This window comes from Gopherus evgoodei, chromosome 1 (genome assembly GCF_007399415.2).
Source record: "Gopherus evgoodei ecotype Sinaloan lineage chromosome 1, rGopEvg1_v1.p, whole genome shotgun sequence".
Lineage (NCBI taxonomy): Eukaryota > Metazoa > Chordata > Testudines > Testudinidae > Gopherus > Gopherus evgoodei.
Window position 1 is genome coordinate 201,532,833 of NC_044322.1, and position 27,646 is coordinate 201,560,478.

Genomic DNA, 27,646 nt, shown 5'->3' on the forward strand with positions numbered 1-27,646 from the left:
CTCCCTGATTGAACTACTTCATTATCTCTAGCTTGCCTGCATATATATACTTGCCCCTGGAAATTTCCACTACATGCATCTGACGAAACGGGTATTCACCCACGAAAACTCATGCTCCAAAACGTCTGTTAGTCTATAAGGTGCCACAGGATTCTTTGCTGCTTTTACAGATCCAGACTAACATGGCTACCCCTCTGATAAGTGAAAAAAAAGTTTGTCTAAAGTTTCTTTTTTTTCAGTGTTTACTTTGTACATTTGACAGCACTTTGTGGGGTTTTATTGATTTCCCAGTACACTACTTAGCTAGTCAATTTCTCTCTTTATGAAATGATCGCTGTAAACATCAACAGGGGAGCAGCAAAAACATTGTTTTTTTTTAAAACAAGAAATATTATTTGAGTCCTCTGTTAGAAATTTATCATTTCAAAGTTCATGTTGAAGTCACTTTTTTGTTTCTCTCTCAGCGAAATGCATTAATATTTGATTGCTTTGAATATATCATAGGTATTTCAGTTTCTTGATCACTTTGTTACATATTAATTTATCCCATCAAGTGTCACCTAATAAAAATATAAAGTCATTTTATGCTTTTTCTGGATACAGCTTGCAACATGTATTTTATGTTTTTCAGAGCTCTTTAAGTGATTGCAAATTAAAGAAAGTTTGTAAAAGGTAAGTTTATGCTTTCATCATAATGTAACAACACTTAAGTTTCCATATTCAGCAATTTGGCAGCAACACTGAGCACTTGATTCAGGTTTACGCTTAATTAGAGTTACCTTTAAAGGTGCTTTGTTCAGGTTTCCCCATTGATTCCTTGACCTTTCTACTCATATTACCACTGAAATTAAGTCACAAAATAAAAACCTCTTTCTGGCACTCAACTGATATGCCTAATGAAAGATTAAGCTGATTTTTGTTTTTGCTGTCAACAGGCCTTGTATACTCATCTTGGATTCTTTGAAAGCAGGTTCTCTGCAGAACACAGTTCAAATCTTGAGAGAGTAAGTAACAGTTTTATTCTTGTGTTAGACAGGGACATTATCAAAGCAGATTTTAGACTCAAAATGTGTGACTTACATTCTTTCAAAAAAATGAGCAAAACCTAAGAAAAGTTTCCGTGATTTATTTAAAAACAAAACAACAGGCTGCTATGCAAATGTCTGTTGTTCAGTTGTAAATATCTCTTTGCAGGATTGACACAATTACAGGCCTGCTTCAATATCCTAACTAAATTAGTGCAAAAAGGGAAAAAAGTGAGAGGTATGCTAGACTTTAAAAAAAATAAAAAAAAAAAAAATCTTCATTTCAGTTATCCAAGGTGTTGTGATAATGCAGGTCAGGATTGTGTTCTTTGTAAATGGCCAGTTTTTAAAGAGTAGCCTTCAGTTTTGTGAGTGTACGGTTACAACATTTCAATAGCATTCAGGTACTGCATTTTTGCACACAGATTAAATATGAAACCTGGTTGAAGGTGGCTAAAAAAAATTGGTATTACTGATTTAGTCAGATTAAAATATTAGTAGCGCTTTTATAAGGCAAGAATAAGAACAGCCTTAAAATGTTGTATGCAAACTTAGTGCCCGTATATAAAAGTACTTAAGGGAAATATAAACTTATATAATTTTAAAATGATCATATTCTCAAGTTGTTGTCTTGAGTTGGAGTAGTAACTTGAGCTCAGTGAGAACAAAATCACTATTGTAATTATCTGTATGGAAGAAAACTTGATGAAGAATCCTTGGTGTCGCCCTTTCAACACCAAGCATTGCAACGTCATTCTTTGGGGAGTGTTGTACAGAGCAAATGACTTCAATGTAGCATACAAAAAAATCGTTTTTGAATCAGTGCCCTATTGACAATGTTAAGCACTTGGGACCAACTGGAATGTGGTTCTTGTTTTTTATTGTGTTTAATGAAAAGAGGAAAATGCAGAAGACCTAATAAAAATGGTCAGTGATGGAGACTCCATCATGACCCCTGGTAAATTGTTCGGGTGGTTAAAAACCATAATTAACTGTTGCAACAATTTACGAAGTGTTGTGGTGGATTCTCCATCACTTACCCTTTATAAATCAAGATTGGAGGTTTTATAAGATCTGCTTTAGGCATTATTTTGGGGTAGTTTTACGGCCTGCCGTACACAGGTGGTCAGACTAGATGATCACAATGGTCCTTCTGGCCTTGGAAGGTACAAATCTGAGAATAGCATACAGAGAACATCTGCCATATGTAAATCTGTCCCTGGTCACACAGTGTATTCAGAGCAGTCCAGGGTCTGTGAATTTTGCAGCACTATCTTCTCGATCTTCTCCCTGTCGTGGGACATACAGAGGGCTGTGCAGGGAGTTCTGTGTAGGTCCAGGGATCTGTATGTGTGGAGGGAGAAGGTGATTAGCAAATATCCTCCTACAATCCTGTCAGACTCCTGTTCAGGAATATATCTGGCGGTGTAGCTCCCTTTGTGCATGGAATTTTCCTGTTCAAGGAAGTCCAAGGGTTGCTTGCTGCTGACAGGACAAATCTTCTAAGTATGATTCTACTGGAGCATAGAGACAGTAAGCCAGAGGAGGGCTGCAGGGGACCAGGAAGTAGGTTTAGTGCTGTGGTTCTCAAACTTTTGTACTGGTGACCCGTTGCACACAGCAAGCCTCTGAGTGCAACCCCCCCTTATAAATTAAAAACACTTGTTTATTTATTTAACACCATTATAAATGCTGGAGGCAAAGCAGGGTTTGGGTTGGAGGCTGACAGCTCATGACCCTCCATGAGGGGTCCCGACCCCCAGTTTGAGAACCCCTGGTTTAGTGGAAGAGATGTGCAATGGAGTCTGGCATCTGTGAGGTTTGGGAGCTGCATCCTTGGATTCTTCCAGTCAAGGGAGGCAAAGCTCATCACATTCACGCCCAATTTTAGAATTTGGAGGAATTTCCAATAGGGGAACCTGGTGAAGTTCTCTTTCTACAGATTTCTCCTTCCCCCTCACTTTTTCTAATGAGTTTTCCCATAGGAGAGGGTGGTCGTGCCCATGGTAAATTAACCCTAAACTGAATGAAAATATGAGCCCATAGATCTTTGTGTTAACTAGGGAATGGGCTTCATTTGAACTCTGAAACTCTTACATTCAGTTGGGTGTGTATCTTGCACTTCTCAGTGGCCTACCTTTTCAGGAGCAGTATGGGCGTTGGGTATTCATTTCTGAGGCCTCAGAAGCATTGAATGCTTGCAGCTCTAGCTGAAGTCCAGCAAAAGTTGTGAGTAGTTGGTACTTCTGAAAATCAGATCCAGCATGTCTCAAGGAATCCAAAATTAGTGGGCAGTTTTGAACATTTGGCTCAATCTGTAGCTGTTGCAGTCAGAGAGCAATAGGGGAGCCTTCTGGTGGCTAATCGAACATCTGTAAATTCCAGTGAATGGTAAGAGCAGTCCCTGAAGCCCAGTGGATGCCTGGCATCATCATGTTACAAAGGTGGTTTCTGAAGACTGTCATTTAGTCTTTACCATAGATAGGGTACGCTGTCGAGTTGAAATTGCTGTGCTCTAACTGCAAGTAGTTCAATTTGTTCCTAATTTAAATTCTGACATTAGTTTTGTGGTTTGCTTAGTGTGAACAAGATGCTTTTTATTTATTTTTGTGTGTGTGAATCATTTGACAACATCAACCTAATTCACAAACTTTACACTCTGCATAATAATCATGCAGGATAACTGTAGCTTCTTCAAGTGTTCAAGTTTAAGAAGTGCTGTTGCATCTTTCTGACGACTTGAGGAAACCCTGCACAGATGGCTGGTCAGAATTACCTTCCCCTTAAAATTTACCTTGGCTATCTCATGCATGATGTAAATTATTTGGTATGGACACGTGTGGGTATAACACGGTACTGAACCATGGAATTATCTGTACATTTTCAAATGAGTTTTTGTGAGAGGTTGTGGAAGCAAGTTGGTTAGAAAATTGTGGTGTTTACTCAGTACTGTCCTAAAACAGGCAATACCCCAAAAAGGGGAGCCTTTAGGAGGCCACGTCTTGAGTATTTAACTTATTCTGTTTTATTTCAGGTACCTGGAAATAGAGTGGGAAGCTAAACGAAAAACATACCGGGAATTCAGCAAATCAACAATGATGGATTTCTGTCCCAGAGTCCCGAAACAGGATAACAGCAGTGATTGTGGGGTATATTTATTGCAGTATGTGGAAACCTTCTTCCAGGTACAGTATAAAAGTATTACAAATGTCTGCTTATAACCTTCTTCTGGGTGAAATCCTCAAATCCCTTTGAATGCCTAATGGTGAGGCATAATATATTGTTCCACTTGAGGAAGGGGAGAGAAGATCTACCCTTAACCTGGAAGCAGGACTGCAGGGCTGCCCCCTCTGGTTTCCTTTGCAGCTGGAGTATAGGCAACTGCCCTTCTGTCTCCCTTGTGTAGAGTTTTCTGGCCACTTGATCCAGTGTAGCTTCTACCCTCAGACTGTCAACTTTCCTGGTGTATTTGACATCTGTGCAGAGCATGCTTTTTTGGAATGTGGGGGCGGGGAAAGAGGGAACCCTTGCATGTTTGCCGTTCCCCTTTCCTACATCCCTGAATCAAAGTCCTGTGCATGGACAGATTTGTGTGGATCCTCAGCCCCTGGGCAAAATTCTCTGTGCAGAAGAGCATGATAAGCTCCTACGTAGATGTGAGCCAAAGTTCAGCACTGATCTTTCTGAACAGCTCATTTTCTAGCCACTTGGTAAGGTACTCTGATTCTTACCTTTTTCTCTTCATTTTAACTTAATGTTTAGATTTCACATTTTTCTTCCTCTGAATGATTAAATGTGTGATCATTTAAATAAGTAATTCAAAGAAGTTGGTTTAAAAAAATCTCGTATCTGCCCACAGGCTGGGCTTGTGGAAGCTGATTTGTGGCATCCAAGCATCTGGTTTAGTTAGAACAAGCACGTTCTCTGCCCCCACCTCCATTCTCCTTCTTCACCAGCATAATGTTGTATAGAGGTCCCAGTGCCAGAGCAAGTATTCTGTCCCAGCCATCTTGTCTGAAGCCACAGGGAAAGAGGTCCTGGCTTAACCTGCAATCTCCCCCTCTGGTGTCCTGCTGAACCCTGTAAAGGCATTCTTCATGCTTGTCATTTCTTCACCAGCAGACAGTCTGGCAGGGGAGATAGGTGGGACTGTTATTCTGTTAGAAAACTTCATCCTGCAACATACAATTTTCAGGGCCACGTGTGACTAATTAGCTAGAGTGCATAATGTGCACATGTGTGCTTTCTCTCGCCCCCCAGTGTCACCCTTCTTTCCCCTCCTAGCCTGCTGTCTTCCCACTCCTTGCTAATTGCAGAATGTTGTTTCCTCCCTCTCCGTGAATTAAGATACATTCCCAAAGGGTCATGGTTCTACAGATGCTATCCTTTCAGATGGGACGTCCTCCCTTTCTCTGTCTATGTGAGTGTTGGGCACAAGAGATGTCAGAATCTATCTCCCAAAACTAACCCTTTAAAAGGGTCTTATCCAGTTTCCTGAGGCAAACTGCTACGGTGTGTAGCTTAGGCCTTCTTATACATTTCCAGTCTTTAACATTGTACAGCGAGTAAGCTAGGATAGTGCTGTCCAGTCTCAGCAATAGTGTGCATGGAAGTCTAGTGAAAAAGCTGAAAGTGCAAAGATTTCTTGTAAAAACTACTTTTTTTGCCACCAGGCTCCTGTTGTTAACTTTGAGCTACCAATGCACTTGGAGCGGTGGTTCCCTCGTCGGGTAGTGAGGAGCAAACGGGAAGAAATTCGAGACCTGATCTTGCAACTGCACTTGCAACAGCAAAGCGGCAGCAGCAGCTAATGAATCTGTCCAGCCAAACCTGGCACAAACATTTACAAAAAAATTGCTGGAAAGCTGCTTAGGAGCGTTTAGACTCTTCCTTATGAGAAAAAAAAATGCCACATAGTATTTTTGTTCATTTGTTGTAAATTTATTCTGAGGCTTTATATTTGAATTGTATGGTTAGGGGGTGCAGGGAGGGCTGGGTGTAGGGTTTAGATAAAGCATAAATATGTAATTTAAAATTAATATTTGTTGGCTAACTGAATTTTCACTTGGAATCTGGAAGCAGCATACAGGTATGTGCCGTAAAGATGTGAAAATATTTTAATTCTAAGGAGTGTGTTCCTCCCCATTTGTTACATTCATGTAACTCTGGGAGCTGAGTAAGCATATAGGTGTCATATGTGATGCCTCCTTGTTTGACTGACTGATAATATCTCAGACCTATTATTGTAAGTTTCCCCATGTTGCAATTCTCGTGTATAGTATGAATACTATGTATTTTTTAGTTTGAGAATATAGTACTGAATCTCTTTAGAGATGCCTTTTGTGGTATATTTTGTAATAAACTGAATCAGGAGTAACCTGCACCCAACAGGAGATCAGCCTGTTGAGAATGGAAATTGCTGTTTAAGTATTTCCATCATAAAACTTATTTTCAGAGGATTTGAAAACATTTGCTCCAGGGTGAAGCTTGAAGCCTTGCAAGGTCAAAAGTGAACTTTCTTCTACATTTTTAGATCCTTTTTTTCCTTAACCAAATTTTTAGAAAATGGTCTTGATTTTAAAATATAAATACATGCTGGTTGCAAAGACAGTAAATTAAATCCTCCTCATCTTACTCTTGTGGGTTGTCCTATTGACTCTGATAGGATGACTTGCATCTGTATAAGACAAGCAAGGTTTGGCCCAGTATGTTAGTTTTTGGGGCTTTAATGTGAATTATATGCACATACCTTCACTCAGAAAGACTCATATGCATATATGTAATTTGTCTTAAGAAACTGCATACATATTACAGTGTCCATTACTGCAAACAATTAGGTCTGTACAGAACTTTACTGGTGGGAGTTGGTCCTATTGAATCCTATTGAGTAAAGATACTCAGATGTTTAAGAGTTTGAACTGGGCCTTTATTTGATAAGCTAGAACAAGTGAGTGTATATATATTTAGCCAGTTTTTCAAAGAGACGTTAGTCACAGAAAGGTTTAATGACCTTTTAATATATGTGTATTTCTCCCAGGGTCACTAATGGGAGTTAGGTGGTTGTGTTGAAAAGGAGCTTTCTTCTGTTCTCTGTGGTAAGTCAGTACATGTTTCAGAGCTGCCTTGGAAAGAATTGTATTTCAATTAATCAGCAACACTTCTACCCTTCCCACCCCAGCCTATGTTTTAAAGCAGCATAGCAGCTGAGAACCAGAAAAAGCTGGAGCCTTCAACACTGAAAGTGAATTGCAGAACTAAAATGAAAATGGAGGGAAGGCCAGAAATGTGTTGAATGCTCCTAGAACTGAGGCCCAGGGCCAGATCCTCAGCTGGTGTAAACCAGTGCAACTCAGTTGACTTAATTTATATCATTGGGAGGATCTGGCCTTCACTGTAGGAGTGCACTCAGCACAGAAATGCATTCTGTCTCAAACCAGGAAGTGCTGGATGATTTTATGGGGCGAGGAAAAATATTTTTAAACCAAGTTTCTTTGCTGAGTGCCATTACCTTCTGCCTATCTTCAGCCAGCTTAGTGGAGGCAGTCATTATGCATTTCTGGGCTTAACATAATTTCCTTTTTAGTTTTGCAGTTCACCGTTTCAAGCTTAAACTATAGCAACTTCATTTCTTATTTGCATGGGTTAAGAGCATCAGTCTTAGCCTCCATGAACATGTGTTGTTTTCCTTACCGTAGCCACAGCATCAGAATGATTATAGACGTAAGTTTTTGTATTTATTGTAGACATGGATAAAAGGCTAAGTAAATAAATGTATATGGTCACACTAAGCTTTTTCAGTTGATGGGTATTTTTTCTCGTGAGCCTGGTAAAGTTGTATTATAAATTGGTTTTTTTACTACAGTAAAATTGGTTTTCATCATAAAATAGTACTCTTTTAGATTGGCTTGTTTGTACATTTTTAAAATAAAATAAGGGGCAATCTTTTAAAATCACTTTTATGACATCGAGACCTTCCTTACAAATTGATGATGGAAATGTGTTTTGAGAATGCCAGTGTTTGATATTAAAAATCTTTAAAAGTTGTTGAACTTGATTATTCCCTTTTTTTTTATAACCAATGAGTTCGATATAAGCTGGAGTATTTTATCAACTTGTCACTTACCTACCATATCTGTTGTTAACCCATGTGGGTTTTTTTAGTTTAGTTTTGTTTTTTTTGAGTACCATAACATATCTAATTAATTTTGAACACGGCTGTTCACAGCTCCTTGAGTGAAAAGCATTTAATTCTTTTTGAACCAGATTATTGACCCCAACAAGTCTGTTTTCTACCTGGTTCAACCAACCATATTGCCTCTCCCTTTGTCTTCCCTGCATGATGGAAGCACTGTGTGTGTGTGAGGGGGGAGGAAGGGGTATGGCCAGAAAGCATTGAGCTCTGGAGATCCCTGCTTTCTGGAGTGGCACTTTGGGGGCCTGTCATAAACAGATGGTTAAGGGTTAGTGCCTCTTTTACCTGTAAAGGGCTAAAAAGTTCACCTAGCCTAGCTAACACCTGAACAGAGGAACCAATGAGGGAACAAGATGTTTCAAAAGGAAGGAGGGAAGTTTTTCCTTTGTTTTAGAGTTTCAGTTTCAGCCAGAGTGAAAAAGATCAAGGAATCAGCCTCTTATCAGAGTAATAAGTTTTAGAAAGGAATAAACAGATTTATGTTTATTTCTGTGTAACCTGTCCTATGCAATTAGAGGTAGAATCAAACTGGGTATTTGGATATTTTTTTCTGTAACTAAATTTGTGCCCAGGGGAACGTCCTCTGTGTTTTGAATCTGTTGTCTGTGAGAGTAGCTGGTATGCTAATCTCTCCCAGAGGGTTTTCTTTTACCTTTCTTTTCTTTAATTAAAAGGCTTTTTCTTAATACCTGATTGATTTTTCCTTGTTTTTAGATCCAAGGGGATTGGACCTGGACTCACCAGGGATTGGTGGGGGAAAGGAGGAGGGATGGTTAATTTCTCCTTGTTTTAAGATCCAAGGGATTTGGATCTGTGTTCACCAGGGAACTGGTGAAGTCCCTCAAAACTACCCAGGGAAAAAAGTAGTGCTTGGGGTATGGTGACAGCGATACCAGATCTAAGCTGGTAATTAAGCTTAGAAGTGTCCATGCAGGTCCCCACATCTATACTCTAAAGTTCAGAGTGGGGAAGGAACCTTGACAGGGCCATTGAAGGCAACATAAATTAGAACCACCCTGAGACTGCTCTGACTTGCATCAGGGGCCAAACTGGTACAACCAACTTTGCCCACATGTTCCCTAACCCTCCAGCTCCTGTGTCAAGCACAGTATAGTGGACTAGGGGATTGAGGGCATAGAGTTTAACACTAGTTCAAAAGCTACAGTTCATAGCAAAGTTTATAACTGTGTGTATTACTTTGGCATCAGGATGCTTTACTCTATTTAAAAACCTATAGTTTACAAAATATTGGTCTATTTAAACTGAAGGTCACCAAACTCTGGTAGTGCCAGGCCAGCAGTGAAAGCAGGTTTCAGAAGATTGCTTGAGTACCAAGAGAATGCTTTGGTACCAAGTCACAGAAAGGTCAATTCCAGAAACTCACCGCAAGAGCAACCCAGCAGAAACTAAGATGAAGATATGAGAGGCTGTAGGAAGTAAATCCTTGATTAAAATGTGTAAATGACTAGCCATCAGTAAGCATCAAAGGATTGAGGTACTCATACATCAAGTATGTGTTTTAAAAAGTGTTTTGTGGGCTCCTAGATTTGTTTATTGGAATGGAAGGCATAGACCTCTAGTAATTCACCTATCTTATCTGAGACTGAACTTCTAGGTCTTGACCCTGAAATTAACTCATTTTAGTGGACACATGCTACTCCCTAAAAGTGAAAAAGATGGGGGAAATCAGACAGACAGCACTCTTACCTTGATAATGGAGAGGCGGGGGATGCTGCATTAGGCAACGAGGGATCCAAATTCTCCTGTTTCCAGATTTAAGCTCAGCAACCTAGAGTCAGAAGAAAAGGCCTCACGGGGATTGAGAAAATTTTCTTAAACTATACAACCATACTGGTGTTGAAAATATTGTGAAAGGATAAGTGCAGGCATCCTGGCATCATGGTTTCACCCAAATTACTGAGCAAGGTAAAATGTGTGCTCTAGATCAACAGCTTCAAAGAGGAGGGAAGACTAAGACTACTACACTGGAAAGCTTGTGAGCAGATTAAATTTAGAAGTGTTAGATTAATTTAGTTGACTATTTCATTTCCGAGTTGCTGGTGCTTACTCAAATAATGCACAATAATATGTTGCTAAGAGATTGTCGTATGATTAAGATGTTGCATAAAGTGTAATCAGACTCCTAGCAATCAAATCACAAGAGACAATTTAGAAGCTTATCATCTGAGCCATGGAAGAGGGGAAAAGACAGGAGGATTCTACAGACACCTAAGTCTTAGAACTGTTAATCGTTGACATATCTTGGACATATCTTTATTTTGCATTGTTTATTTTCTGATAAATGATCTTCCCTGTTACACTCAGCAGAAATTGTGGTTGAAATTTTTCTATGTTTCTGTGGTCTGTTTAATTCAGAAAATATATTTGTTTGTTTTCTGTATGCACAACAAATACCAATAAAGAAATTATTTTAATGCTGTGTGTTTAAAATGATGTATTCGACAGGTTTCTGTTGCCCTGCAGAAAAATTGTAACACAAGTCATATACTTGCTTCTTAGCAGTGACACAAAGATAGTTAATAGGAAAATAAAAAACGTGTTAGAGCTTAAATGGCCATGAGAAATGCTAAGGCAGGCTGTGGCTAAAGGTAGTCAAGCTTTGTACTATCCAAGTGCTGTGAGTGGAGCTGAGTACCTGACACTCTTCAACACCACTCAGAATTTGCCCCTCTGCCACCGTATCTGTGCGAGAAAACTTTGTACCTGTTTTCCAGTCAGAGTGCAAGCTTTAAGACATAGACAGTGTTCAGGCGTTTTTACCACTGTCATAAAAATGTGCTCAGACTGGGTTTTGTTGGGATGGTCATAGTGGCGGTAGTATCTGAGCCATTGTCTGCATTAGCGTTTGTAGCGTTGATCGTTTAGGACCAACTGTACAGTGGTGGATAATGGGAACAACATTTTCTCGTGTAGATAAGGTATTTGTGGGAGCCAACAACCACCAGTGTTGTTGCAAAAAGAGAAAATGTCTAATATCCTCAGGAATCTATAATTTGAAATTTTCTAATCTTCACTTTTAAAGGAAGATATGAGGAAGATCTCACTGCTTTGTAATATCATGACCTCTGTTACTTAGCATAAGGAACAGACAAAAGCAAAAGTGACTTATTTGACCCATAAGAACTTACTACAATATCCTAACATTCATTTGGGTCAAAAATCATTCAGCCCTGATAAAAAATAAGGATTGAAAGGCTAACCAACCTACTTTTTTTGTTGTCTGGTGTGTGTTGTCCACATACCCCTAGTAGGAGCCATCTGTTTCCCTCCCCATATGCTGTTCTTGATTCCTTTCTGCCTGTAGACTATGTTCTTAGGACAGGATTTCTCATATTTGTTCATAATGTGGATGATGATGTAACAATGAGATTGTCTTATGGGCCACTCCCTTCCCATTTGCGATTATGCTGATGATCTTCCATTCAGGATTGGATAACATCCTAGTGATGATCACAGCAATTTCCTTATATGAAAAAATGACATTCGGAACTTATGTAATTTTCCAACACAGCAGGACCAGCCAACTCTCTTTGGACCATGAGCAAGTGCTCCACAGACCACAGTTTGGGAGCTTACATGTTAGGAGCAATTGATATTGTGGTCAGAATACTTGGATTGGTGGTGATGTCATGCCCATTTAGTAAGTTCTCAGTGAACCTTAACACTCCATGACACATTTCTCCCAGAAGGCAATCTGAAACGGCTTCTGTTGCTGGGTGTGTCTCATTGCACCATGTTATGGTAGCATCCCAATTTGCTCTACTCTAGTTCCTTATTACATTTAAAGTTGCTGACTTGTTAACCAAACAGCTGTTTAGACTTGGTGTCTGTACAGATGCCTTGTTTATACTATTCATAGGCTGGTTAACGTTTAAAAAGAGCGGAGAGAATCTGGGAGCGAACTCCCATTCTGCTATGCTAAGGACAGGGGTATTACAGAGTAAGGTCTGCTATAATCTAATGTAGCAGTACTTTGCTAGCTCTGTCACCTGAAGAAAGAAGTGAGTAGAGACACATTGCTTCATTGCTACCTACGCGGGGGGTGAGGATCTAAGTCAATCAGCATGTTCTTTTAAAGCTTCCCAAATATTTGTAACTAATACAAGTGGAGGAGAAGCAAAGACGTTAATGACGAAGACCTTCCACTGAGGAACTGTTCTTAACGTGAATTGATATTGTTTGGCTAGCATGTGTAAAAGGGAAGGAAATTGAAGAGCCAATGAAAAATGTGCGTAATTAAGTGTGAAAGGTACTGTCCTTGTTAACGACATGACAAGATCCGGTAAAGAGCTTAGCTGGCCAGATTAAAACTAAAAAATTGTCTCCTCAATCCATCTGCTAACTCCAAGGAGCTTGCTTTCAGCACCTTTTGTTATTTCTGAAATGAAGTGGAATACTGTACTTCCTTTGCAAAGAAAATAATCTCCGAGACATTTTGGCTGACTTTTGTTGTGGTTTAATAATAATAATCCTTTTGTCAAAGACAATTACATGTGACGTCAGGAAATTTTCGAGAAGGGAAGGCACCTGACTGTGTGTTAAAAAAGGATTTTTTCCCCCTTGCCTTTGTTTTTTAGCCAAAATAAATATGCTGAACTTACCTTGGAAAATCCATCTGGGTGTCTTGATTTTTGTGTTGATAGAAGGGGATCTTCAAGTATTTACAGGTAACACAACTCTTATCTTCATTCTCATGTCCTTGTTTTCAATGGTTTAATGATAGCACTATCTGAACATGAAAACAGCTTTTTAGTTTAAAGTATGATAATATGGAGAACTACATGTGACCAGGTTCTGCTCTCTAATAACAGTGTAAATCGGAAGTAATTTCATTGTCTTCCACAGAGTTATTCTAGATTTTCATTGTGGTAACTGAGTAGATGTAGCGAGACTGTTAAATTTTCATATGTGACCCTTTCCAGGTTTTGACCAGCATGAAATACCAATGAAACCATTTTTTATTTGTTGCTTTTTCTTTATAACTTACAATGGAAGGTCTTAATATCAGAGATCCTGCAGCTTTGCATAGATGTTTAAGATGTTATTGTAGTTTAGAAAGAATAGGGGTTTACCCCCGTGAACCTAGCCAGCATTTTCTTTTCTTTTCTCGTGGTTATGCACAATCTGGCTGTGGCTTTCTACTCCAGAGGAGGCTGAATTTTGGTGGGTATGTACAGCATACGGGGCTTACTCCTACATACATTGAAATGAAAAGCAAAGTTCCTGTTAACTTTAATGGTGCAGAGTCAGGGCCATGGTCTTAACAGCACTTTTGGATTGAAAGTACTCTATCTATCACCACTATTCCTGTAGTGAATGCTTCTGATACCTTATTATTCTTCCTCTACCTCACTTTGTCTGCTAACGATATTCCCCTGGACTTGTAGAATTCCCCTTGGACTTGTAGTTCTGGGTCATTTGACTATATGATAGAGAATTTTGCTGACTATGGTTACCACTAGACAGGCCTCTTCCAACCCCACAGCCCCCATGAAGTTGTGGGCTTTTTGTGTTTGGGCGCTAATTAAAGATAAAAGTAAAACAAGTTAAAGCCTTTAGGATAATCTTTTTCTTTCTTTCTTTACTGTGCCATGTGTTGGAACTACATGGGGGAAGGAGATATAATGGCTGACTGTTAACATGCTTCACAATTCAATCCAGAGATATGAAAATCAAACAAGATTTGTGTAGAAAGGGAACATGCAATAGAGAGTGCATCTCTACTCCTTAACTTAATTGTTCTCTTTCCTTATTTAGACTCTGAATCAGCAAGCCCTTAAGCACACATCACTTTTCTCAGAGGGGTAGTTCCGCTGACTTCAATGGGCCAACTCATATATACAAGGTTAAACATGTGCATTGGTGTTTGCAGGATCAGGGTGATAGTGCTGATAGTTCATTATCAAGATGCTGCAAAGAAGTTAAAATTCTTTAAAATACAGATAGGTCCAGCCAGCCATCATCAGCACAGAATATTTGGGGTAGACTACTTGTAGTGTGTCAGAAAACCACTGGGCATAAAAAGTTGCCAGCTCTAGTGGTAGCTTTTTCAAGGATGCCTACCTATTTGGAACTAGATTTAGACCTTAATTGGCAACATGAGAGAGACCAAGGACTGAATGGGCTGTAAAGACAGAACTCCCCCCACCTGGTCTCTCCCAGTGAGGAGTGAAAGTTTTTGGAGCAACAATGCAGGGGAGGCTTTTGCTGCTATGGCCTATGCTGTTGCCTGTTTTGTGTGTAAATGGAGTACTTGAGTCTCCATGGTGGTCAATATAGCACTTTCCACAATGCCAGCACTAAATTAATATTTAAATACCAATTCATAAGCAGTTTTTCAGTTGAGACCACTCCAATAGGAGGTAAAACACTGGGCTTACCTTGATTTTAAACTTTTGCCAAGTGATCATGTGAAACTAATTGCATGATGAACCAGACAAATGAAAATTCAGCTAGAAGGTATACATTCCCTTGATAACGTGGTAAATTCAGAGGAGCTGGGGAAATCACAAACACCTTTCCTATGATAAATGCTGCTCATTCTCTGCTACCCTGCCCACTTGCACCAGTGCATCTGAGAGGAGAAATGTACCCTTTTAAAATGGCTAATGAAAAACCAAATCCCTTTTCGCCAGATTCTATGGTTCTTAGTCAAAACTGCCACTGAAGTCAACTAGAGGTTTGCCCAAGTTAAGGACTGCAGCATATCAGCTATAACTGTGCTGCCCAGAAATCCAGGGCAGTGTGTTGGGATATATAGAATGGTGTAACTCTGTCAGCTGAGTCTTGCATATGGTTTAATTTTACAGCAGAAATTTATTCCACTGCAGAGGAAATCGAAGGTAAGGATGCTAGACCAACAACTCAACCCAATGGCTGGCAATTAGTAAATCCTTCCCTGTCTCCTGAGTCAAGACAACGTACTGAATTCACAGGAAAGGAACACCTCAACAGGCGTGTGTTGTTTCGAAGGAAGAGGTCCATCCTGTTTCCTAGTGGAGTTAAAATTTGTCCAGATGAGACTGGTGAGCAGGTCATTGCCAACCATCTGAAATACTTCAGACTCCGAGGTAAGTGAGCGCAGGGAAGCTGACACAGTGCTCTATAGCAGTGTTACGGTAAGTAAAGATGAAACCATTGCATGCTTAATAAATAATTGATTTTAAAAATTCATTTTAAAAGTGTAGTATCTGTTATAAACATTAATACTTATCGTACAAAGAGGCCCTAGGTTAAGTACATTACCTAAGAAATTTTGCTTTTGTTCCTTGATAACTCAAAATAATTATGTATGAGCTAACAACCCCCGCTAGCCACACTTACATTATTAGTGGGAGGGATAGCTCAGTGGTTTGAGCATTGGCCTGCTAAACCCAGGGTTGTGAGTTCAGTCCTTGAGGGGGCCACTTGGGGATCTGGGGTAAAATCAGTACTCGGTCCTGCTAGTGAAGGCAGGGGCCTGAACTCAACAACCTTTCAAGGTCCCCTCCAGTTCTAGGTGATTGGAATATCTCCTATTATTATTATTATATTTATATCGTGAAGATATCTCAGTCCCTGCAATCAAAGATCCTCCATAATAACCAATACAGTTATACCAATATGACTTCCTATGTGGACATTCTTATTCCAGAATAGGAGGGGCTTTTTCAATTGAATCAATGTTGCTTTGAAAGGGGTTTAAACTTAACTGGGAAAAAACAGACACTTTTTTTTCTGGATAAGGGTCCATATGGGAAGTTATAACAGTATAACTGGTATTACTTACCCATGTAGGGAAAGTTAGGCTCCTAAGTTACACAGGCCTGGTCTACACTCTGGGAAATTAGGTTAGTGTATCTATATGTCACTCAGGGTGTGAAAAATCCATTCCCTTGAGCGACAGTTAAACCAAGCTAACGCCTGGCGAATTCCCCCAGCGACCTAGTTCCTGCCTCTCAGGAAGTGGAAAACTCAAACTGACGGGAGAATCCTCCTGTCTGTAGACAATATCTTGACTTAAAATGCTACAGTGGTGCAGCTGCAGCACTTCACTGTAGACAAGGCCTTAGACATTTTTGGAAATTCTGTCCTAAGTGATTTGCCTAAGTCACACACAGTCTGTGGCAGAAGAGGCATTGGATCCTGGGTCTCCCCAGTCCCAGGCTAGCTCTCTAGCCACTGGATCATTCTTTTTTCTATGCTCAACAGTCTCACATCCCTATCCCCTCTCAATTTTTGAAGTAGTAGCCAGATGTAGGACTTCCTGTAGTGTAGCCCTGTTGAAATCAGGATCCCTTTCACACACAATCAGTAGTGGTGCTAGTCGATAATGTAAACTCCCGCTCAATAAAATTCCTGAGGCCTAAATGTGTGCCAAACTTCCAGCATTAAAAAAAAAAACACTGGAAGCGTTGAACAGTGGGATGACTTCTGCAGCATAAATTAAATACTCTATCCAGATTCATTTTACGGCATTGCCAACGCAAGCAAATTAGGCTGGATCATGTCAGGTTCCTGTTATTTAAATCTGGGACTGTAATGACAGTTGTCCCCCTTTAAGAAGGGACTGTCGAGAAGTATGTGGAAGCTCTCTCTAGCCATTCTTCACCTTAGCTCCCTCTCCTCTTGCATTGCTCCCATCTGATCCATTGATTTTCTCTGTTTCTGCACAGCACTCTCCAGTTGCTAAGTATATAACTGAGAAACTTACTAGTTCATTATCAATTCACAGAGACCACTTCAGAGGTCATAGCCACTGAATACTTCATTTTCTTTTATAGCTAAGCTCATCTGAACCCAACATGAGCCTCACGAGTCAACTAAAGACAGGACCCTGATTGTTGAAGAGACCCTGGATCCTGATCCAAAGCCCATCAAAGTCAATGAGAGTCTCTCCTCTGACTTCAAATGGGTTTGGATCAGGCCCATTGTGCACAAGAGGCATGCTTCTGCTTCCTTTAAGTCAGTGTTAAAGCTCCTGTTGACTTCACTAGTCAACAGGCCATGTTAGTGGAAGGTACATTGAAATAATAAATTCAGAGAACACAATGAAATCATTTATGCTCTGTAGAGCCAGAGCCTTATTTGAATATTAAATTGTGCCCTAGTGTAAGTGAGGAATTTTAAAGATTGTTAGCCATGTGCCAAACTTTATGAACTTTCCATTACATCCCTCTAGAAGCATTTTACTGGGTTTCTTAAAAATACTCAGATCTGTATGTTTTAACCATTGTTATTTTGTCAGTCCTGTAAAACACCTTCATTCTCACCATATCTGTCCCCTGAGTACTGGGGGTGACCATAGTCATCATGATATTCTTTCCTCCTATATTTTTTATCTAAAGGGGTATTCCAGTAAAGGAGGTTCTTTAGTTTTATGTGGACTACCATAAAAGTCAGTACTGCTACAACGGAGAAAGAAGTCAATTGTCATTCTAATGTCATGGATTATTTTTAAGCCATAGTCAAAACATTAATGCTGATGTGACTGTTTTCCGCGTCATACTCATTCTATCTGTATCTACTTTAGAAGGGAACAGGTAGGAATATATTTAGCTATTTCTTTTAATTTTATAAAGGCATCTTCCAACCAGGATTCCATATTTTTTGCCTAATGCAGTCTTATGGCTCCCAGCTTTACTGGCTTCTGTAAGGTTCTGAGAGCTGCTGAGGTTGCCTCTGCTTTGTTATGGGCTACAAGCTGAGTGCTCATCTCTTGTGACTAGATCTCTCCATGGAGAATTTTAAACAGAACTTCCCTGTTACTTTTTATGGGGAAATTCTACTTACAAATCAAATGTATGATGTGGCACCTGGTGTTAGACCTTCTGTAATTCACAGAGAGAACAACACAAGAGGTACTAAAAATATATGATGAAACATGAAAAATTCACAGTGATACTGAACAGGGCATATAGAAAATCAGTATTCTCTAAACTTAATTATGTCTGCATTTTCAAATCTATTATTATTAGCAGTCTAGTAATACCAAGAGGTCCATCTAAGATTACAGGCATCGTTGTACTGTGCTGTACCTCTCCATAGAAGAGACCAAGGAGCTGACAGTCTAAAAAGGAAGGATTCACAGCATGGAAGAGGCAAGCTAGGTTCAGGGAGGAAGTGACTTGTTCAAGGTCATGCTAGCAGGGCAGTGGCAGAGCCAGAAATACATGCCGGGTCTTCTGTGTCTCATTCCAGTGCCGTGTCACTCTATCCAGGTGTCAGCAACCTTTCAGAAGTGCTGTGCCAAGTCTTCATTTATTCACTCTAATTTAAGGTCCTGCATGCCAGTAATACATTTTAACGTTTTTAGAAGGTTTCTTTCTAGAAGTCTACAATATATAACTAAACTATTGTTGTATGTAAAGTAAACAAGGTTTTAAATATGTTTAAGCAGCTTCATTTAAAATTAAATTAAAATGCAGAGCCTCCTAGACTGGTGACCAGGACCCGGGCAGCGTGAGTACCGCTGAAAATCAGCTCGCGTGCTGCCTTCGGCACACATGCCATAGGTTGCCTACCCCTGCTCTAATCACATACCTAAATCGCAAAACAGCCCACTACTTGTCGTAGGGTTAGTATTTTTTTTACTTTCATTAGCAGCACTGTCTGACCAATCTAGGGTTATTGCGGCCTCTGCACTCCTTAGTGTTTTATACCGCTCTATGCTCTTTGTAGTGATAGTCATAAAGAGACTGTTTTTAAAAAAAGAGTATTTACAGATAGAAGTCAGCCTATCTAGACATTTATATCATGTTTGTCACTGTAATATCTGACCATGTAACAGAATATTTAGGTTTATGGTCTAATAGATATCTATGAATATCTGTAGAGTTGATATGGATACACAGTTTGGGTTTGATCCTGCCAACTCAGGGCTGGTGCAACCATTTAGGTGACCTAGGCGGTCGCCTAGGGCACTGGCATTTGGAGGGCGCTGGCATTTGGGGGGCACCATTTTCTTCGGCAGTGACTGCGGCGGTCGGATCTTCGGCCGCCCCGGTCGCCACCAGAATTTAGGCGGAGGGAGCTGGGGCAGGGGAGCACGGGGAGGGCCACCAGCAGCAAGTAAGGGGGGAGCGGTACGCAGGGGAACTCCCTGTCCCAGCTCACCCCTGCTCCGCCTGCTGCCCGAGCACGCCATGGCTGCTTCACTTCTCCCATCTCCCAGGCTTGTGGCGCCTAAGCTGATTTGTGCCGCAAGCCTGGGAGGTGGGAGAAGTGAAGCAGTCATGGGGTGCTTGTGGGTGGAGCAGGGGTGACCTGGGGCGGGGGGGGTGCCTCAGGGCGGAGGGTGGGTGGTGGGGAGCTGCCGTAAGGGAGGCGCCTCAGGGCAGAGAGGGAGAGCTGCCGCGGGTGCCTCAGGGTGGACGGGGGGAGCTGGTGGGGGCGCGGGGGGGGAGGGAGGGCGCAAGGCGGAAGTTTCCCCTAGGGCACGAAACATCCTTGCACCAGCCCTGTGCCAACTGCTGAGCTTCTAGCCATGGATAGAGGGGTGTATGTGAAATCAAAACGCAATAGGTGCTGACATGGGAGTTAAAGGCACTTGGCATATCACAGGATCAGGCCCTATATGAGTATATGGTGGGATTATTAACACATGCTCTTTTAAGATTAACTTCTTTGCTGCTGCTGCAAGTTTCATGTGATCTGTCAGTAATGTTTGATTGAAAGACCCTAACAGAGAGGCTGAAGTTTCAACTTGTTACTCAAACCTTTACTAAAGGTGAACAGAAGCAGGGCCGCCCGGGGGGGGGGCAAGAGGGGCAATTTGCCCCAGGCTCTGCAGGGGCCCCCACAAGTTTTTGGGGCCCCTGGAGCGGGGTCCTTCACTCGCTCCAGGGGGCCCGGAAAACACTTGCGGGGCCGGGCCCTGGAGCTTCTTCTGCTCCCGGTCCTCGCTGGCGGGGGGGGGGGGGTGTCCTTCCACTCCAGGGCGGAAGGACCCCCCACCAGCGAATTACCGCTGAAGCGAGACTTGCCGCTGAAGTGCAACTCGGTCTTCGGCAGTAATTCAGCTACGGGGGGCCCTTCCATTCCGGGACCCACTGCCGAAGTGCCCCGAAGACCTGCGGCGGGGGCCCCCCCGCCGCCAAACAGGGCCAGCTCTAGAAATTTCTCCGCGCAGGGGGCGCCTTGCCGCTTGCTGGTCCCGTGGCTCCGGTGGGAGCCTGCGGATGCTCCACCGGAGCCACGGGACCAGCGGACCCTCCGCAGGCACGCCTGCGGGAGGTCCACCGGAGCCACCTGCCGCCAGTGGCCCCAGGCCCCCGGAATCCTCTGGGCGGCCCTGAACAGAAGTAGCGTTAAAAACAAAAAACTAATCAACCTTACTGAGTGGCCAAAGCTGATAAAAGGCATTTTAATTAAAGGGGCTAATTTAGTAAATCAGTGCATCATTTTCTCTGCTTAGTCCTTTTCTGCATTGTTTCCAGCCAAGCAAATTTTCATGCCTGATTTAAAACACAGACAACACATTCTAGGGTTTGTGATGGAAGCAGTGATTCAGCCTCTCCTTCATCTGAGATCGTAGGTGTTCGCATGTGCAGCTAAAAAGCTCCATTTTCTCCAGAGATATTTTTCTCTCTGTACTGCAGTGCTATATGGAGGTGGGTTGTGTGCTGTTTGAAGACTTAGTGCTGCTGTTGTTGTGAATTCTATCTTCAGTTGTTTCCGTGTGCTGTCTAAAGGTTGCCGTGTTCAACCCCATATGCATTTCAACAGCAGAGGAAGGGATCTGTGTGTGCATATATACATATATTATAATCTGTTTGGCAAGTGTTCATGAAATCTTTGGATGAGAAGTACCTTAGAAGTGTCAATCATTGTTTTAATTACTATGACCCTGAATCTCACATCATTACAGACTGAGTCATGCAGTTCCGCAGAAGCAACAAGAGAAGATATTGACATCCTGCTGCTTCAGAATAGACTGTCCTCCCCGATTCAGAACTCCTAGTCAACCGTACACGATTCAACTCTTAAGAAGCACTAATGGGATTAAATGGGGATAAAACTCCAGCACTGCCCACTTACACAAATGACCAGCAAGCTACTCCCCCACCCCCTGCTAGGTGTCCAATACTGTCATATGTCGTCCCTCCTGTTAACCTCACAAATCCTTGCGTATCAAGTGAGATGTAATAGGCTAAGTGACTCTCTCTCTTCAGAAAGCTAAATGCTAAAACCAGAGCCAAAAACACACAGTTCCGTGGGAATTAGTGTGTCCCATACGAATGGGTGAGGGGCATGTTATGGGCGAAGTTTCAACGCAGGATTTCAGACAGAGAATCACATGGAAGTCTTAAATGGTTATTTTCAAAAGAACAGTGCAGCCTGCAGGGAAGGGAATTTTAAACAGAGACTTTTTTCCCCTCCAAAAGATCTGGTCATGTCAGTGCACTCTCAAACTGGATGTAAAACTACGCTGACCAGATAGCAAGTGTCAAAAATCGGGACAGGAGGTGGGGGGTAATAGGTGCCTATGTGAGAAAAATACCCCAAAATCAGGACTGTCCCTATAAAATTGGGACATCTGGTCACCCTATGTAAAACTTCAGTGGAGATAGTAACACTTAACTGCCTTTGTTAGAGGCTTTGAATTCTACCGGTGAAAAATATTGTAAAAATGGTAAGTATTATTCACATATGCACAGCGGTGTAAGCATCAGGTTTTAAACACCTGCACTCCTTCACCCCAGGTTAGAATCCTGGTAGTTTCAGCTTCCTTCTTTCACAATAGATCAGTTGAGTTTCACACGGTTTTAGTGTGTATAGGGTTTTCTGATACAACCTTTTAAAACCAAGGCCCTGTCGGCTCTGCGTGGGCATTAAGAGCCCATGGAACTTTTATTCATTAGAGTGTGAGTTTGCACCAGTGTCCTGAGCAAAAATTCCTGCTTTTGCCTCTAGTACAGCAAACTGGTTGTTCCCCTTCTAGCTGGGCTGTAGTTCAGTGGTGCATTAAATGATTTTTGAAGCACCACTCCTTGTGGATCAAAGATGCTATGTAAATGTAAGATATCCATTTTGAGAGAGAGGATGGGACAGGCTATCTGATTTCCATTCCTGGCTCTGCCACTGATTTGCTGTGTGATTTACTAGAGTCACACATCCTCTCAGTACCTCAGTTTCCCCATCTGTAAATTAGGGAGAGTAATACTTCCTTAGCAGTATTGTGTAAGGCTTTAGTAATTAAGGTTTGTAAAGTGCTTTGAGTTATTTGGATGAAGGGTACTAAAGAAATGCAAAGTATTATTATTTTAATATTTTCTCTCTCTTTCAAGAGTTCTGAATTACCATCACTAGGTATGGATGGAAGCCATTTCCAGTAGAAGCTTCCCTTTCCACCCACATACAACTTGTAACCTCTTTTTTTAACTATCTTGAAAGACTGGTCTTGATTTAGTGATGGTTTGTAATCAGTATCATCTGCTAAGGATTAAGGGGGGTTGATCAGAAATCCTGTCTCCTCCATGGGCTGATCCTGCAAACACCACCAGGTATAATCCCATACAAGTCCAGTAAATGTTTTTCCAGAGCAAGGACTAATGAAGACTGCAGGATCTAGCCAGATGGGCAAGCTCTTTCCATTTGTGTTGAGGGCTAGCATGTGTACTCAAATGGTTTCTGGCAGCGTCACTGCATCTGATACTGTATCAGCATTTCTGTTGATACCAGGGTTTTTCAGGGATTCACAACTCGCTTGAAGAACTTCATTCCTGACTAAACTTATCATTCATGGCCTTGGTGTATGCGCAGACTTCTCTTTCTTCATTTTACTTCACATTTTAAATATGGCTTGGCAACTAAAGTTGGCAACAACTAAGAAGTTCAGTCATCTCAGCTGCTTTTTGCATTCAAATCTCTAAAATGGCTTTGATTTCAGCAATGAACTTTGATATGAATGATGGCATAATATCGTTCCAGAAAGTCTTGAGAATGTGGATGGAAAGGAGGAAGCTTGGGGATAAGGCACAGGACTGTGATTTGCAGTATGTTCAGTACCCAGGTCTGCCACAGACTTCTTGTGGGACCTGGGGCAAGTCACTGAATCTCTCTGAGCCTCAGTTCCCCTTCTATAAAATGGGGATGATAGCACTTCCCTAGCTCACGGTGGTGTTGTGAGGATAAATACATTAATGTTTATGAGGATTATCAGATACTCTGATAATTAGGTCATACAGTATCCTAGGTAGATGGAACATACAGGAAGAGGACCACATCAAAGGGTTGTGATGCTGTATTTTGCAGAGTGATTGCGATGCATGAGTGGTGGCTGCTTTTCATAAAGGATTAAACTCGGGGAGGTACTCAGCATATGCAGTTTCCATTGATTTCACTGGGACTTTGCAGATGCTTGGCACCTGTTAGGATTTGGTTTAAGATTTGTACAGGATATGCAGTGTCCAGAGAGGGTGGGAGGGGGAGGGAATCCTTTTGTAAACGTACAGAAATTAAAACAGAATGCTCTGCTAATGTGTACTAGATTGATACCTTTTCTAACCATCTGGGTTCACCCCACCTCAGATCTTGTCTCTTTTTGGCCCTAAGTGAACAAGAAGAGAAGCCTTCCTCATTAAATGTTAATTTAAATACTTAATGAGGAAAGCTTTCCTTCGTTATGGTCCTCTGCTTGAGTAAGCGAATTTCTGCCTTGGAATCTTTTAACCTAGAGCAGTGTTTCTCAATGACTGGACCAGCACAGGTCCCTGAGATCTCCCTGACACAGTTTAGAAAGGCAGCAAGCCGGTCCCTGGTATCAAAAAGGTTGAGAAACACTGACTGCTGTTATCTTCTTTCATTATGTTCCTCCGTTCAGTTTACAGTTTAATCAGTGGTGTTTGAGTGGCAGTTAACATCTCCCTGTTGAAGGCCTGAATTAATTCAAATGCTTGATCACCACCCTTGTTTGCTTTGCACTAAATTCTTCCCTAGGAGATGCATGGCAACTCCCACTGAAGCCATCTGGAGTTGAACTTGCACATGTGAGGGCAGAATATGGCCCTGGGTAAAGAGTGATAAGTGAGACAAAACCTTTGGTAAGGCTATGTCTACACTAGTGCTTTTGTCGGTAAAGCTCTTGTTGGTCAGGGATGTGCAAAAACACCCCCCCCCCCCCGATTGACATAAGTTATACCAACAGAAGCACTGGTGTGGACAGCACTGTGTTGGTGGGAGACATTCTCCTGCCAAAATAGCAACCGCCACTCATTATGGGTGGTTTAATTATGCTGACAGGAGAGGTCTCTCATGTCGCAGAGAGCGGCTACACAGGAGACCTTACAGCGGTGCAGCTGCATCAGCATAGCTGTACCGGTGTAAGGTCTCTAGTGTACACATGGCCTAAGTGGGTTAAATGTTTTGATAGGAAACTGACAGCACAGTGGGATCATGAGGCTCAGAAAGCAAGATGAAGTCATGGGACCTGACTGAACAGTGCACGATGCTTGTTCACTAATGTGTCTCTCTTCAAGGCCACCTTACAGATGAAAGCTGAATAACCAGGCATTATGTTACTGTTGGTGGAAGAGAATTACCATGCATGGCTTTGAAAAATATAGCTCAAAATGGCTTTTGTCTTGATAGCTTTGAAGGACCCCAAAGTGGAGACCCAGGGTCAGATTGAGCAAAAAAAGAGAAGCAAGGAGCCTCCCCACCTTATAATCCTGTACAGAGCCCAGTCACAGCTGACTTGGGGAAGTAACCTACCCAAAGAAGGTGAGGGAAGAGCCTCTCTGCCTTTCCTCCAGTATGGGCTATGACCATTTAAAGGATGGAAAGTATGGGTGTTCTGGTGTATTTTGCCCTCATAGGCCAACGAATTATCCAGAATGCCTCTGGGGATTCCCACTGCAGTACAGTCCTTCTTCACCCTTCCCTCTCCGCAGTGTGAGCAGTGGCTTACAGCCACAGTCCTACCGTTAGAATCAGAAGCTGTCTTCTTCAGAAAAACACATGGGCTTGTCTAACAGAGTGTGAAGGCTCTAAACATGTGGGAATCTCTCATGCCTTCATCCTGCATACACTTCAGCAAGAAAGGGTTCTGATTTCCCTTTTTTTCTGTGAAAACAAAAGCTATATGTATTAACAGCTGTGTAAAATAACAATGACCAGTCTTAATTCTGAACTGCCTGGCTCCTGTCAATTTACTTCAAGCCCTTAATGTTGGTCTTAGCTTTTTGTCCATTTCTCCACATGGCTAGAAAAACACCAAGGCACGTTTACACTGGCAGAGTTACAGCGCCAGCAGTTACAGCACCGCTCAGAGAACATTGAAGGGAAACCGCTGTTGTGTGTCCACACTGCCAGCTGTCTGTGCAATAGCTTGTTCACATTTGTGGTACTTGCAGCACTATTTGGAAAGATGCACTCTGGGCAGCTATCCTACAGAGCATCTCTTCCTCTTCTGCCGCTAAGACTTGTGGGAAGGCAGAGGGGATCATGGGGAATCCTGGGTCCTGTCCCAATGCCCCATGATGTACTGCTTTGCATCCCAGCAATCTGTGTGCTTCCATCTGCATTTGGCGCCATCTTTCAACGGTTTGTGTACTGCATGCCCTGCCTCTTCAGGCTGCAGGAATGGATCCCGAGCTGTTGACTAGAATGCTGCTCACTCTGACCAACACGTCATGAGTGGCAGTGGCGTTATTCCTAGAACTACAAAGGCAAGAGGAGTGCAACATTGATCTTGCCACATGTACTAGCTACAACACGAGATTGCTTGTGGCATTCATGGAGGTGCTGACCAATGCAATGCCGGTTTGGGCTTGGGCAACAAGCACTGAGTGGTGGGATCACATCGTGATGCATGTCTGGGATGACCAACAGTAGCTGCAGAACTTTCGGATGAGGAAAGCCACTTTTGTGGGACTGTGTGATGAGCTCGCCACAACCCTGTGGTGCAAGGACACAAGAATGAGAGCTGCCCTGTCACTGGAAAAGCACGTGGTGATTGCACTGTGAAAGCTGGTTGCTCCAGACTGGTACCGATTGGTGCCTAACCAGTTCGGAGTGGGGAAAGACTACTGTTGGACTCTTGTTGTCGGAAGTCCGTAGGGCCATTAATCTCCTCTTGCTCTGAAAGACTGTGACGTTGGGCAACGTGCGTGATGTTGTAGATGGCTTTGCACAAATGGTCTTCCCTAACTGCAGAGGGGCGATAGATGGCACGCACATTCCGATTTTGGCACCAAACAACCACCTAGGCACTGAGTACATTAATTGCAAGGGGTATTTCTCAATGGTTCTCCAGGTGCTTGTGGATCACTGTGGGCATTTCACAGATATTAACGCAGGCTGGTCCGGAAAGGTGTATGACCCACGCATCTTTCGGAACACTGGCCTGTTCAGGAAGCTGCAAGCCGGGACTTTCTTCCTGGACCAGAAGATCACCGTAGGGGAAGTTGAAATGCCCATTGTGATCCTGGGAGACCCCACCTACTCCTTAATGCCATGGCTTATGAAGCCATACATGGGGAAACTTGACAGCAGCAAGGAGCAGTTCCACAACAGGTTGAGCAAGTGCAGAATGACTGTTGAGTGTGCTTTTGGCATTTAAAGGCCTGCTGCTGGTGCTGCCTGTATGGGAAGCTGGACCTGGCCGATGATAAGTGTGTGTTGGCAGTGTCTGAAGGAGCATGAGAAAGAGTTTTGTGACAGCGGCTGCATGGGAGGGTGGGCGTAGGCCTGACCTGAAGAGCTAGTATTGCCTGGAGCGTGTCTGCTTGGTGCTCCATAATGTATAAGAGCCCTTCTGGCATGCCACATTCTCCTTTTGGATCCTCGTCTCGCTGTTCTGCCACTCCTTCAATTCTCGTTTCTCGGCGGTGGAGTGCATCATGACCTCATGCAGAAAGTCCTCCTTAGTTCTTCTTGGCTGCTTTTTAATTCGGCACAGCCATTCAGCTGCCAATAACAAAGAGGAGACTGGGCTCCCAAGGTCATCTCTGTGAAGTTTAAATGCAACATTTTCAGAAGCAGTATTGTTTGCAACACAGAGACCACTGATTCAGTGATTTAAAAGACAGCCACTATTCACATACCTATCACTAACTGGCTGACCCCAGGCAAGCACATAAGAGCCACAAGACCCCCCAAATGGTTAGTAGCCACAGGGGCAGGGTAAATAACTCTTCCCAGACCCTGCTGTACACTGAGCACTTGGCTCTTGGGGAGAACCAGCACTGTAGGGGGAGCCTGATAATCATTCCGGTTCCCTCACTTTCCACAGGATGTGTGATCATCACGGAAGATATCTCGCTGCTGAGGGTGAGCAGGAAATCAAGGGAGGGTCTTCTTCAAGACTGTGGTTTCTGCCCTTGCCCTTATGCAGCTCACCTGTGTGCAGCAATAGTGCCCCCCCCACCTCCATTGTGATGGCACAGTGGCATGGGAAAGTTACCATTAATGGGGCAAGAAACAAAGC

At 42.4% G+C, this 27,646-nt stretch overlaps 1 protein-coding gene across 1 annotated transcript in view; it reads left to right on the forward strand.

Annotated features, from left to right (window-relative positions):
• Positions 1-4,135: 4,135 nt before the first annotated feature.
• Positions 4,136-27,646, forward strand: part of IMPG2 (interphotoreceptor matrix proteoglycan 2) — a 106,401-nt gene continuing 82,890 nt past the window's right edge. The window contains exons 1-3 of the mRNA XM_030582514.1: positions 4,136-4,210; positions 12,816-12,905; positions 15,048-15,308. Coding sequence (XP_030438374.1) covers positions 12,827-12,905; positions 15,048-15,308 — 340 coding nt within the window. The 5' untranslated portion in view covers positions 4,136-4,210; positions 12,816-12,826. The remainder of the gene's footprint in view (positions 4,211-12,815; positions 12,906-15,047; positions 15,309-27,646) is intronic.